This window comes from Mirounga leonina, unplaced genomic scaffold, assembly GCF_011800145.1.
Source record: "Mirounga leonina isolate KUSES-001 unplaced genomic scaffold, KU_Mleo_1.0 Mir_151, whole genome shotgun sequence".
In the NCBI taxonomy this organism is placed as follows: domain Eukaryota; kingdom Metazoa; phylum Chordata; class Mammalia; order Carnivora; family Phocidae; genus Mirounga; species Mirounga leonina.
Window position 1 is genome coordinate 42,170,213 of NW_023270377.1, and position 12,611 is coordinate 42,182,823.

The 12,611-nt window shown below is 41.9% G+C and overlaps 1 protein-coding gene across 4 annotated transcripts in view; it reads right to left on the minus strand.

Annotated features, from left to right (window-relative positions):
• MYO1B (myosin IB) overlaps positions 1 to 12,611 on the minus strand; it is a 184,083-nt gene that overhangs the window by 51,722 nt on the left and 119,750 nt on the right. For all 4 annotated transcript variants that reach the window (XM_035007505.1, XM_035007504.1, XM_035007503.1 and 1 more), the window contains 4 exons: positions 5,154 to 5,252; positions 3,896 to 3,999; positions 2,247 to 2,394; positions 1,854 to 1,972 (listed from right to left, as the gene is read on the minus strand). In XM_035007505.1, coding sequence (XP_034863396.1) covers positions 1,854 to 1,972; positions 2,247 to 2,394; positions 3,896 to 3,999; positions 5,154 to 5,252 — 470 coding nt within the window. The remainder of the gene's footprint in view (positions 1 to 1,853; positions 1,973 to 2,246; positions 2,395 to 3,895; positions 4,000 to 5,153; positions 5,253 to 12,611) is intronic.

The window sequence follows — 12,611 nt, forward strand, 5'->3', positions numbered from 1 at the left end:
CACCTAAATCCTTCAAGACTGGCTCAGAAACCATCTTCTCCATGAAGTCTTCTTTCATCCCTTATGCCCCTGCTAACGGTCTACATGGGGGCCTGTGCTGAGCAGGCTCAACGAATTTTTCTTGATTAAGTCAGTCGCTCACCATCTGACTTTGCATTAGTAAGGTTGCCCTGGAAAGACAGGACAGCAGAAGTAGTACTTTAGAAGGAGGACACACAACAGTTATAGCTAGAAAATTTTACATATACACAAAGTTATAGTATTTTTCATAGTCAAAACAGCTCACCTAAGATAAGAAATCAACACTGAAAGAAAACTACAGACACACAGGCATCCCTGGGTCAGTAGCAGAGCCTAGTTCAGAGCAGCCAAGAGAAAGAGGAAATCCACCTACTGTCTTACAGATGCTTAAAGCCACTTACAAAGAGGGGGAGAACACAGTTGGACTATGGGGGGAGAATAAAGTAGGGCTCTGTGGGAACAGTCCCGAATTAGTCCTTTAATTCCAGCCCAGATCAGCACTGACCAGTTGGAAAATGTCTAAGCCGTAGAACAAAGGGTTTATATTGGAAAGGGTTCCAGAAGCTGCCTGGGTATAACATCCACACACACATCCATCCATCCCTTCATCCACTTAACCTGAACCAAAAGAGAGAAGAAATAAGCAACTCAGACTGTCTCAGAAAGACTTCACTGGCTTCAGATGGACAGTAGACAAGAAGGAAGGAGGGAGGCCAATTTGGCCATTTGACCACACACTGGCTTCTCCCACCGTGTTCTCCAAATCTGTGAAGGGCAATTCTATTTTCCCAGTTGCTTAGGTGAAAAGTGCTGGGAGTCATCCTTGACCCTTCTCTTTCTCTCATACCGACTATCAAGCCAGCAGCACGTCCTGTGGCCTCTACCTTCAAACGATACCCAGAGGTGACCACTTCTCACTCTACGGCTACGACCTGGTTCAGCCACCATCATTTCTAGCTTAGCACACATTTCTTACAGCTCCCCAGTGCCATGAACTGAAAGTATGTGTAGTCCCTTCACCCCACCCCAAATTCCATGTAGAAGCCCTAATCCCCAATGGGATGGTATTTGGAGGGGGAGCCTTTAGGAGAGAGTTAGGTTTAGATGTCGGATGACATCATGAGGGGAGAGCTCCCATGATGGATTAGTGTTCCTTATAAGGGGATGAGGACACCTGCATGCATTCTCCCTTCCTCCACCCCCTGCTGTGTGAAGCGGATACAGCAAGAGGGTGGCTGTCTGTCTACCAGGAAGATGGCCCTCACCGAGAATGCGACCGCGCTAGCCCCCTGATCTCAGACTTTTAGCCTCCAGAACTATGAGGAATAAACGGGTTTTTTTGTTTAAGTCACCCAGACTATGGTATCCTGTTACAGCAGCCCAAACTAAGACACCCTGCTTGTGCTCCTCCCCACTCCCCACTCTGCTCGCCACACTGCAGCCACAAGGACCCTTTGCAATACAAGGCAGGTCACGCCACTGGTGTCATTTCCCCGCTCGCTCAGAGCCGACTTCCCCGCCCCAGCACTGTGGGTCTCCCTTTGCTGCTCTAGTTTTTCTCTTTGTCTGCTGCTAGCTTGCTATATAAATTGATTTATTGACTAGGTCAACTGGCTATTGTCGGACTCCTCTTCTTGCCAAAAGTTTAAGCTCCACAAGGGCAGGGATCCTTATCTGCTTAGTTTGCTGCTCTGCCCCGAGTGCTCAGAACAATGCCTGCAACCGTATGACAGTTCATATAATAGCCTGCAAAATAAAATTTTTGTTTCCACTTAAATACAAATATCACAGACTTTTTAAAAACTTTCTTCTGGGCATTATGTTTCACCCACCTGAGCCACATTCAGTGTAGTTGAAACCTTCTCCTGTTTGGCCTCCACCGTTCGGAAACTGAATGCTCGTTCTAGAACTGACTGATCAATGCCGGTCAACTCACAGATTTCCTTTAACTCTGTAGGGGGGATGGACACAAAAAGTGACTGCCTGTGTGCTGCTAAAAATCATTTTCAAGGCTTACGGTGTTCCTTCTAAATCACATTCAAATCAAACAGTAGAAAATGTATAACTCGAAAGACTTAACACTCTGCTCTAATTATGTTTCTGTTCAGTTTCACTGGAAAGTGTTTTCGAACCCATGAAAAGCAAAAGTTTTACTTTCTAGATTAAAAATTGGGCAGAAGTTCAAAGCAAGTTTGCTAAACAAGGCTGAGTCTCCACCGACTTACCATTTTTGTCTTTGATTTTGCTTTCATCTAAACCATTCACTCGAGATTCGGGCTTGAACTCGATGTTCCCCAGTTTCAACACCGCGGCCACCACCTCCAAGACAGACTCAGCTTCATGATCCATAAAACCCACAATCTGCATGGCGTTCTGCGAGGGGTGGGGGGGGAGAAAAACAGCTGTTTTCTTTCTGCCATTCTCTTATCATTATTATTATTTTTTTTTTTTTTACTAAATCTGATAACAGATTCGTTTCTGGAAAAAAAAAAAAAAAACAAATGAAAAGACCAAGGGTCGGAGAATAAGCTCTCCGAAGGGCAAACCTATTAACAGACCTGATGCAGCACCAGTGTGGGGCTCTAACTTGTTCAGTGGTTTCATGCTGTGATTCAAGGATCCCCAGGGCACTTGGCATGCTGTGGCAAGGGGGTGCAGGAGTACAAAGAGGAAGATGGAGGAAAAAGAGGCTGGGAGCCGGGCCTTGAGTTCTAACCCATTTAATCTGCAGCAGCTCAGAGAGAGAGAGAGAGAGAGAGAGAGAGAGAGAGTGTGTGTGTGTGTGTGTGTGTACATGTGTATATGTATCTTTTTTTATACTGGGTTCTGATGCTAGGAAGAAAACCAAACAAAAAGCTCTTTATAACCTAATCCTACATAAAACCCTCCTCGTTTATTTCACCTGAGAAAAACTGATTTGCAAAGGTGAAGTGCCTGACCCAAGGCATTATAGGTAACAAGGAACATTCCATCAGTCATAAACTTTTACTGAGTGCTGATGATTTGCCAGGCAAAGCATTACAGAACTGGACTTGAACCGAACGCTTAAATCACGTCCAAAAATCAATAGGATTCCCGTACGGGGATGTTTACAGAGTTTTAACAAATTACATACTCAAGGAAATACTTTCTTTTTGAAAATAGCCCAGCTTTTTTGTTTTCTTTTCTTTGTTTGTGATGAGGCTACCTAGTGAAGGGAGTCATGTGCATTTCTTCTCATGGAAAATTTCAAACATATACAATAATAGAGCAGGAAAGAACCCCACGTCATTTTCACTCAGCCGTGAAGATGAACTGATGCCAGTCCTGTTTCAGCTGATCTGACCTCCTCCCCCGCCTCCTCACCACCACAGCTGTCCCATTCGGAAGTGAAGTACAGTTACAATAGCATGTCCTACTAGGAGTAATTTTCAAAGTTAGGATAGTGTTTAAAATAATCTATTTTCTAATGAGCATGAAATGCCAATCATTCTGGCTTACATATGATTTGTGGAAAAATATATAAAAACATGACTTTCTGTCTCAAAAACAGTATTCATTTAATGCTTTCCTAGGACAGTTTTCACAGCTGGACATTAACTACTAAGCAATCACCATGAAAATATATGATTTAAATACAGCATTAAAAGACTCAGGATAATAGAGTAAGAAAGCTCCTTTTGATAAATAGTAAAATCGCATGCTCTAGGAAAGCGTGGGCCTTCACAATATTGTATAATTTTAATAAGAATACAAGAAATTCTTGTGCAATTCTAAAACCTTAGGGTGCATGAGTTAGACCTCTGAGAAAACTCAGAATTGTTATCAATTCCAAATGAGCAATATACAGTGTTGCCCATTTTAAAGAATAATGAAAGGATTGTATCTTGCTTACCCTGACAGTTCTGAAATTTGCTGCGTCGTCCACTCCATTAACTTTGGCAGAGTCCAAACTTAGGTAGTTATATCTGCTGAAATCCCGCTCGAGTGTAAGTTTATCTATTGAATCACGCATACAAGTTGGTAAGTTACTTCAATAAATCTAAGCATCTTTAATATCTCATTCCTTAAGACCTCCAGATAAAACGACTTTCATATTAGGGACTCAATCAACAGAACAAAAATTGATACCCAAATACTAATAGCATTTTTCTAAAATCTACCTTTACACCACTGTTGTACATATTTCAAACTGCTTTTTTTTTTACATTTATTCATAGTAAGGCCCCTTCCATATTTTTATAACTTAACCATCTTCAATGCACTATTTCATTGTAACACATGAGGTCTGCCAAGTGATTCCCATGCCATTGGACACGAGAGCAGTGATAAAGGTCTTCATATAAAGTGTTCTTTGGATTCTTTTGAATTACTTCATTGGGATCTATTCCAAAAAAAATGGTGCGCCTGGGCAGTGGGCTCTGATCATTTCATGACTTATTCTGGATTGCTAACTAGTCCCCAGGAAGAAGTCCTCACTTGGAAGTGACACCCACAAGCTCTAAGCAGACCAGGGCCCGATAATTCTGCCAGGTTAGTCCTTTTTTGTGACTTCTGCTAATATATGTACAGCGAATGTATCAGTGCTTTTGGTTTATGCTTGCTGATTATCAGTGAGGATGATTCTTCCCCAAATGTCATTTACTTCCCATAGTTCCCATTTGGACTATTTGTTCAAAAATTTCATCACTTAGCTTATTGGATACTATTCTGATAGACTTATATTAATTCCCTAAAATAGCCAAAGGTCAGATTTTTAACTCTTTTATCAATTACAAATGTTTTCCCACTATGTTTAATTTTCACTGAGCAATTTTTTTTTATAGTTGTTTTCATCTACTGCTCCCTGTTAATTTCTTCTTCCTGAGTGGAACAATCATATACTTCCATTTTATTGTTTAAATTTATGATTCCCTCCCCCTCACCTCCCTAATATTTAGTTAGCTCTTTGAGTTAGCCTTCTGAGACCTGTGCACAGCATCTGGTGAGGTACAGGGATACAGAGCAAACAAATACTGGGGCAGGATGACAGGAGCAAACAGACCATGTTCTGCACTTCAACCACAGGCATGGAACATTTTTAAGAACATGAAAAAGAATGTTTTGGGAAATGCTGTGACACTAAAAATTAAAGCACAGACACAGGGACTTACTGAGGAGCTCTTCAGAGGCACCAGAGAGCAGCTGATAGAACACATGGAAGTTTCTTTCACCCCTTGGTTGCTTCACAACTCGAGACTTCTCTAAAAGATCTAAAGAGAAGAGTCAAATCATCGTATATTGTTAATTTTGCTTTCAAATCCAGCGTAGTTCTTCTCTTCCACCCCCCTCACTTTCTTTTTCACTTTCTGTTTTGTATTAATGAAATAGTAACAGAAGCTAAATTTTCCGTTCTTCCTTCAGGAAGAAGCCCAGCTCCAACTAAGATCACCAAGTTAAACAAACCAGGTTCTTGTCATACAACAGTGAATATGCAAAATAAGTTCAACAATACATTCGACGAGCTGATTAAAGAAAACGATACAGTTTGTATATTAAGGTTCTCTTGGTTTTATGTAATATGTGAGGACATTAAGTTCTTCAAAACACAGCATTACAAAGCTAAGCAATGGAATTCAGCCATTCAGTTATGAATCCACTTAATAATTATAAAGTTAGTGTTTCTGAGATCTTATTATGTGCTAAGTGCTTTATATCTCATTATCTCACTGAATCCTCGTAGCCATTTTATCAAATATTATTTAACAGATGAAAAAAACAGTCCAAGAGTTTAAGTAGGATTTGAAATCAGGCCATCTGATATAATGCAAGGCCCACCTCATCATATCCATACACCCTGCCCACCTGGGATAAGGGAAGTATATTTTCTGGATATTTCAAAGTCTTAGAGAATGAAAGGTGATTTTCATCTCATGGAATTTGGTGTTGTTATTTGGCAGCATACTTTCCTTGGTTCCAGATACTTTTTCACCCAATAATTTGATGTCTTATCAAGTTTTCAAACTTTTATCCAAAATTGAAGAAAGGAAGGAAGGGAGGGAAAAAAGGAGGAAGAAAGAAGCCAACCAACCAGAAAAGAGCCATTGTGGCAATATACAAGAGATGCCAAAGTACAATAGCAGAGCTATTTCACCTGAAGTCCTGCTTATATAAAAGTGATATAAAGAGGGTCTAGATCCTGCAGGCAAAAGCCAAATTGAGTTGTAAAATTCTGAATCAGTGATCCCATTATTAACTCTAGAGAACAGACACATTTGATTTCTAATCAGGTTGAAATCTAAACATTATCAAAGGAATGAGGGAGAGATGTGCAATTTCTCTGGGAACGGTCACTGAACTTCTCAGTGTGTGTTTCTGGAATCCACACTAGCATGTAAAGAGGAGCTTAGGGAGAGATAAAGAGTGCAGATTTGATGAAATGAGAAGTCCTAGGGGCCTCCCAATACCGGAGGTCACTTGTAAGAATGAAGAGATGGGTTGCAAGGACACATAAAATTAAAAACGAGAACAAAAATACGTAAATTCAAAAATGATAAGAACAGGATGCTCTAGAGTTTCAATTTTCATCTCCAGCTCTCATTTCATTTGGATGACTGCCAATGCCCTCAAATCATACACAGAAATCACGAAGACTTCATATTTAGCAAAAAGAAAGAAAACAGAAATCGAAAAGCACGAGTGAGACAAAATGTCGAAAAGAAGGGATCGTGTACTATTCATCATCTCGAAGGACTGCATGTTTCGGTTTGTAAGTAAAGACTGACATACAAAGCAGAAGGCAGAATAAGCAGGGAAGATAAAAACGCAGTATGACTGTACTTATTAGCATGTGACCAAGATCCTGTGGGGTCCTAGGGGTACAGGCAGTTTTAGAAGAAAAAATCCACAGAGCACGGGCAGATTCTTCATTGGGAAGCTAATCTTTAGAGGAAATTCCTCAAGTCTAGAAGGAAGTAACTCAACTACGTGAAAAATATAAACAAATGCTACAGTTCACTTTATCTGTTCATGTACAATTCCTTCAGTCAGCTCGCTTAATGCTCACCCACTACGTGCCGGGAACAATCTAGAAACGCACCCAGCACCAACTGCAAATATGAAGACCTTCTCCCTCATGGCCTACAAGAGTCACACACGCTCTGACAACTCCCACCACCCAAATCAACAGCAGCAGTTCTTTCCAAGGTGGGATGCCTAGTTCCTCAAGAGAGAGCAGGAAATGGAGTGAGGAAGGCAGAATGACTATGCATTTGGGGTCAAAGCCCACGAACCCCCAGGCTCTTCCCATAGCGGTAGGAGTTCTGCCACACAGTCCTCTCATTTCACAGGGGCACCTTAATCATGATGACAATTGTTCAATGGCACTCATCCAATCACATTCTAACAAGCCAACCGTGGTACTTCAAGACATTCAATAATGCCCTCAACGCATGACACAGCCACCCTGCACGAGAGGCACACTCTGGCCAGCCTCAGGTCTGGCACTTTTTGGACAAATGCTCACAGAAAGTGGAGAGTCTGAAACAGCAATGGCTAGAAGATTCAGCAGACATCAGCCACCAGGTTAAAGAAGAATATTCATATGTGCACAGTGTGGAAAGGAATGCTGGCCAATGTACTTCTTGAACCACACATGCTGATATGATCAGTGATTACCATCACATTCAAACGTGAAGCATAATATGAGGTGTTTAAAAGGAAAGGTGCAGAGGGGAAGGAGGAAAGGAACTTTCACTGACCTTTTGCTATGCATTTGGTGCTTTTCATTCATCATCATATTCGGCCCCAAACACCTCCCCTGAGGTTGGTTTTATAATCCCTATTTTATAGATGAGTAAACAAGGCTCATATCACATTGTTACCAAGTGACAAGAGCCAGAATTCAAAGCTTTAGGTGACTAAAGTTACAGTTTGTAATTTTCCAGTAAAAAGAATGCAAAATCCATAAACACTGATTTCACCTAAGCAACTCAATCACAAAATGAGAAAACTTTTATTAAAGGCAGTTGAAGGTTTTAGCACCTAAAATGCTTAGTCTATTACTCTAGAGCCTCTCATGTCTTTATGACTTTTCTCGTACGTTACAAGCTTTCAGGTAGAAGAGTAATCAGGGAAAAGGTCTGCCCCAAAATAATTTACTAATGCTTAAAACCATTCCCTATTCATTTTTAATGGGCATGCACCAACATAATCTAAGAGTACGAAGCCATATCAAATAATTACTCCAAGTACAGAACATATAAAGACTTGCCACCTGCCCATTTTAATTTACTGAATGTTCCCCTGAATTAGTCAAAGCAAACACTGGCTCAGCCTTCCCTGTGGCTTTACACGCTTCTGCCACCACTGACTGAGCCTCTGCTAACAAGATTTAGTAAAGAAGAGTGCAGGATATGCCGAGCATTTAGTAGAGAAGAGAGTATAAGTCTCTGTGTATTCCAATGCAGATACATTTCCCTCTCAAAATGTCAATTTAAGTTCATATTAATTAGTATCCTGGTTTTGACTAATTACTAATGTGACTAGTCAAGGGCAGGGACACGTGCCTGTGCACAGCATAGGCCAACCTCCCCACAGTACAAGACATGAAAGGAGTAAAAGGTCCATATTTGCACCTGCTAGAGAAGGAAGTCTTTTAACTGGCACAGGAATAGCAAGATAAGTAGCAGTTGGGAAGAAAAAAACTTGACATTACTTTAGAATATAACAGATGAAAGATTAGATAGTTTGATCCAATTTATTTTATGTATTGTCTCCCTTCCTGAAAAAAAAAAACCAACCAAAACCAGTCCAAGTCCAAGGCTTAAAGAATAATCAGCTTGGGGGCACCTGGGTGGCTCAGTCGTTAAGCGTCTGCCTTCGGCTCAGGTCATGATCCCAGGGTCCTGGAATCCAGCCCTGAATTGGGTTCCCTGCTCAGCAGGAAGCCTGCTTCTCCCTCTCCCACTCCCCTACTTGTGTTCCCTCTCTCGCTGTGTCTCTCTCTGTCAAATAAATAAATAAAATCTTGAAAAAAAAAAAAAAAGAATAATCAGCTTGGTCTCAGTTTTGCCAAGACCGGAATGACAACGGAAGCACCATGATGCACAACTCTGACCAAGCCCCAGAGATCCTGTGCTCCTCTCCAGTTGCTCAAAGATAAATATTATGAAAAAAGTGTTTGAGCGGCATTTAGGCTTTTCCAATTAATGTATGCCCCTTCACTGCTGCTTTAGCAAAAACGATGGGCCTGCAATCTAAGTAACCGGTGTGTTCGCACAACCGATGGCAGTCTCAGTGGAAAACGGACTATGAGCTTAAGTCTGCTCATGTAGTAGGGCATACACTCCAAAGTCAACCCTCTACTTTTTCTGGAAATAGACAACAAAACCCTCAAGGCTGACTGACAATCAGGAAGTTTCACTAATAACAAATTTCAAAGTCAAAAAGACGGGGTGGGGGTACGTGGGTGGCTCAGTCGGTTAAGCGTCTGCCTTCGGCTCAGGTCATGGTCCCAGGGTCCTGGGATCGAGCCCTGCATCGGGCTCCCTGCTCTGCGGGGAGTCTGCTTCTGCCTCTCCCTCTGCCCCTTCCCCTGTTTGTGCTCTCTCAAATAAATAAATAAAATCTTAAAAAAAAAAAAAAGGGCGAAGGTCTTCTTACAAAGCACTCACTGCACACGTGTGTTACGGTGAACCAGAGCACCTGTGAACAGTCGCCACGGGGCTCTCTCTCAGCCTGGGCATCACATGGAGCTCCATCTACCTGCGGGTCAATGGCTGTGAGACATGTGAACCACCTGGCATGCCACGACATTACGATTTTCCCTTACCTCCACCTCCACCAAAAAAAATGGGAATTTTTAAGAAATCAGCTTCAAGTTTCACTCCAAAGTCAGTATCCTAAAGTTATAAAATCAGCTCTAACGATAGCTGCACCTGCTCCGTGGGAAGCTGTGAAAAGGTGTCTGGTGTCTGCACATGAAACATTAATTGGGGCTTTAAAACACCAGGAAAAGTTGGCTTATTATCTACTTAATCAACAACTGGTTTTTATTAGGATCTGTTTATATACCTATAGCATATATACGTATTTTCACAACAGATTTCTTCCTAACAAATTTAATGTTTAATAATTAAAAATTTACTCATATATGTACATGTCTGAATCTAAAACTCCATCTCCAACCCTGAAATAAAATTAATGAAATATAGGCCATAGTATCATATTATTAGATATATTATCCTAATTAATTTAGACATATTTAATATCTGATGTCTTCTGTATTTGTATATAATCTTGTTTCGTGGCAAACAAATAGTCTTTTTTCACAGTAAACATATTTTTGTAATAGAAAAACCACCGAAGTAAAATTGAGATGAAGGAAAGCATCCATTTTTATACAAAGCCATCCACTACAGAGTAACAGCACTGCTCTTTGAAATTTGTTTTATTGCTAAGGATACTTCACAACCAATGGTGGATTATTTCTGTCTTCTGAATATTAGAGCACTCTGAATACTGAAGCACTAAGAAAGCCCAGCCCTGTGTTATAAACTAGACAATGCATTGTCTTTGTTTTCGGTGAATTTTGATCCTAAAGAAGACAGGTTAAAAACAGACACTGTTTATTGATGAATATTGACTAGCTGTTGAGAAATGACTCATGTATGGCTAGTCTCCAATGCTACCTCAATCTCTATGTATTCTCAGAAAACAAAGCAGTGCAGAGTTTCCTTTAGGGAGTGTTCCAACAAGCCGTTTTGCTCCTAACTTGTCATCAATAACATCAAAGATATGATATAAAAGGAAAAACAAAGCTATAAATCTCAAACCATTTAAAAGAGTACAATTGGGGGCGCCTGGGTGGCTCAGTTGGTTAAGCGACTGCCTTCGGCTCAGGTCATGATCCTGGAGTCCCTGGATCGAGTCCCGCATCGGGCTCCCTGCTCGGCGGGGAGTCTGCTTCTCTCTCTGACCCTCCCCCCTCTCATGTGTTCTCTCTCTCCTCTCATCCTCTCTCTCAAATAAATAAATAAATAAAATCTTAAAAAAAAATAAAAAATAAAAAATAAAAATAAAAGAGTACAATTGTATTCCATATCCTACAAATGGCATGGATGTGTCATATATACAAACATGTCATGAGACAGCACATAAAAGTGCAAGCCAATTGCATCATAAATTCAAAAGAAATCTAGAAGAGGAATTCCAAGAGATTCGCTCCATCTCCCATCTGCCCTGTGAGTGGGGTGGATGTTCCCTCCTGCTCTATTGATTCCTAGTGGGAGGCTCTCCTTAGACTAACTCCCTCGCCTCTCTCAGCCCCTTACTCACTCCTCACCTGGGCAGAAGGAAGGACATCTCTGAGCAGGGCGACTGAGACAGGGAAATGAGCAGGCACATACAGTTCAGCCCTCTAGGTCCCCACGCCGTATTCCCAATTGGCTCTGCTCACCGGCGCGGTCTAAGAGAACTGGAGCACTGCGCACAGGAGGAGGTCAGAGGTTGCTTAAGGCTGTCAGTGCCTGCCTAACTTCCAGGCTCCTTAAGGCTGTCAATGCCTGCCTAACTTCCAGGCTCCCAGCACACCTGCATACGCGAGAAACCAAAAGCCACTTCTCACAGTAATAAAGCTGCTTCCTCTCCAGCTTGATTCCTGTGCCTGTTTCTCATGATGCCAAACCGGGGGTAGGAAAGTAGGTTATCTATTGGACCTCTGAATCAGTTAGTTTTTGCCGCACAACAAACTGTCCCAACACTTAGCAGCTTAGAACAGTACCATTTATCAGTTCATGAGTCTGAGCATCAGCTTTGTAGTTCTGGTCTGAGCCAGCTCAGCTGATCTCTCCTGGGCTTGCTCACAGGCTGGCGGACTGCCAGCAGCTGGCTGATCTCAGGTGCCCTCACCCTTACCTCTGGTGGTTCACTCCATGTGGTCTCTCACCATCCAGGAGCCTAGCCCAGGTTCATTCGCATGGTGGTAAGGAGAGCGTTCCCAAGAGGAGCATGAGAGGACAAGCTCCAATATATGACCAACTTTCAAGTCTTTGGTTGTGCCATGTTTACTAATTGTTCAATGGACCAAAATAAATCCCATGGCCAAACTCTGAGTCACTGAGACAGAGGACTACCCAAGGGTGTAGACACAAGGGGAGAGATTATTGTGACCATTTCTGAAAACAACCCATCAGATTGAGGCTGTTTAAAATGGTCACAAGTTATTTGACACTCTTCCCATTGAGAGGTGGAATCTTCATGCCCCATCCCCAACTCTGGGCAAGCTTGTGCTGACTTTGACTTCATGGAGTTCTGCAGAAGTGACACTGTCTGATCTCCCAGGCTACTGCAGGCTTCCTCTTGGTTCTCTATCAGGATGGTTTCCTGTTGGAACACTCTCCTTCAGGACCTAGCCATCTGTGAGAAGCCCAAACCACATGAGGCCACATATAGGTGGCTCTAGTCAACAGTCCCAACTCAGCACACACTTTGAATCATCCTAGCCCAGGAGCCTGACATGTGACATACGATAAAGCTTCCAGAAGATTCCAGCATTCACTCATGCAAGTCATTCCCAATCATTTGTCTTCCCTGCTGAAGCCCCATGTATCATGGAGACAAGCCAACCCTAC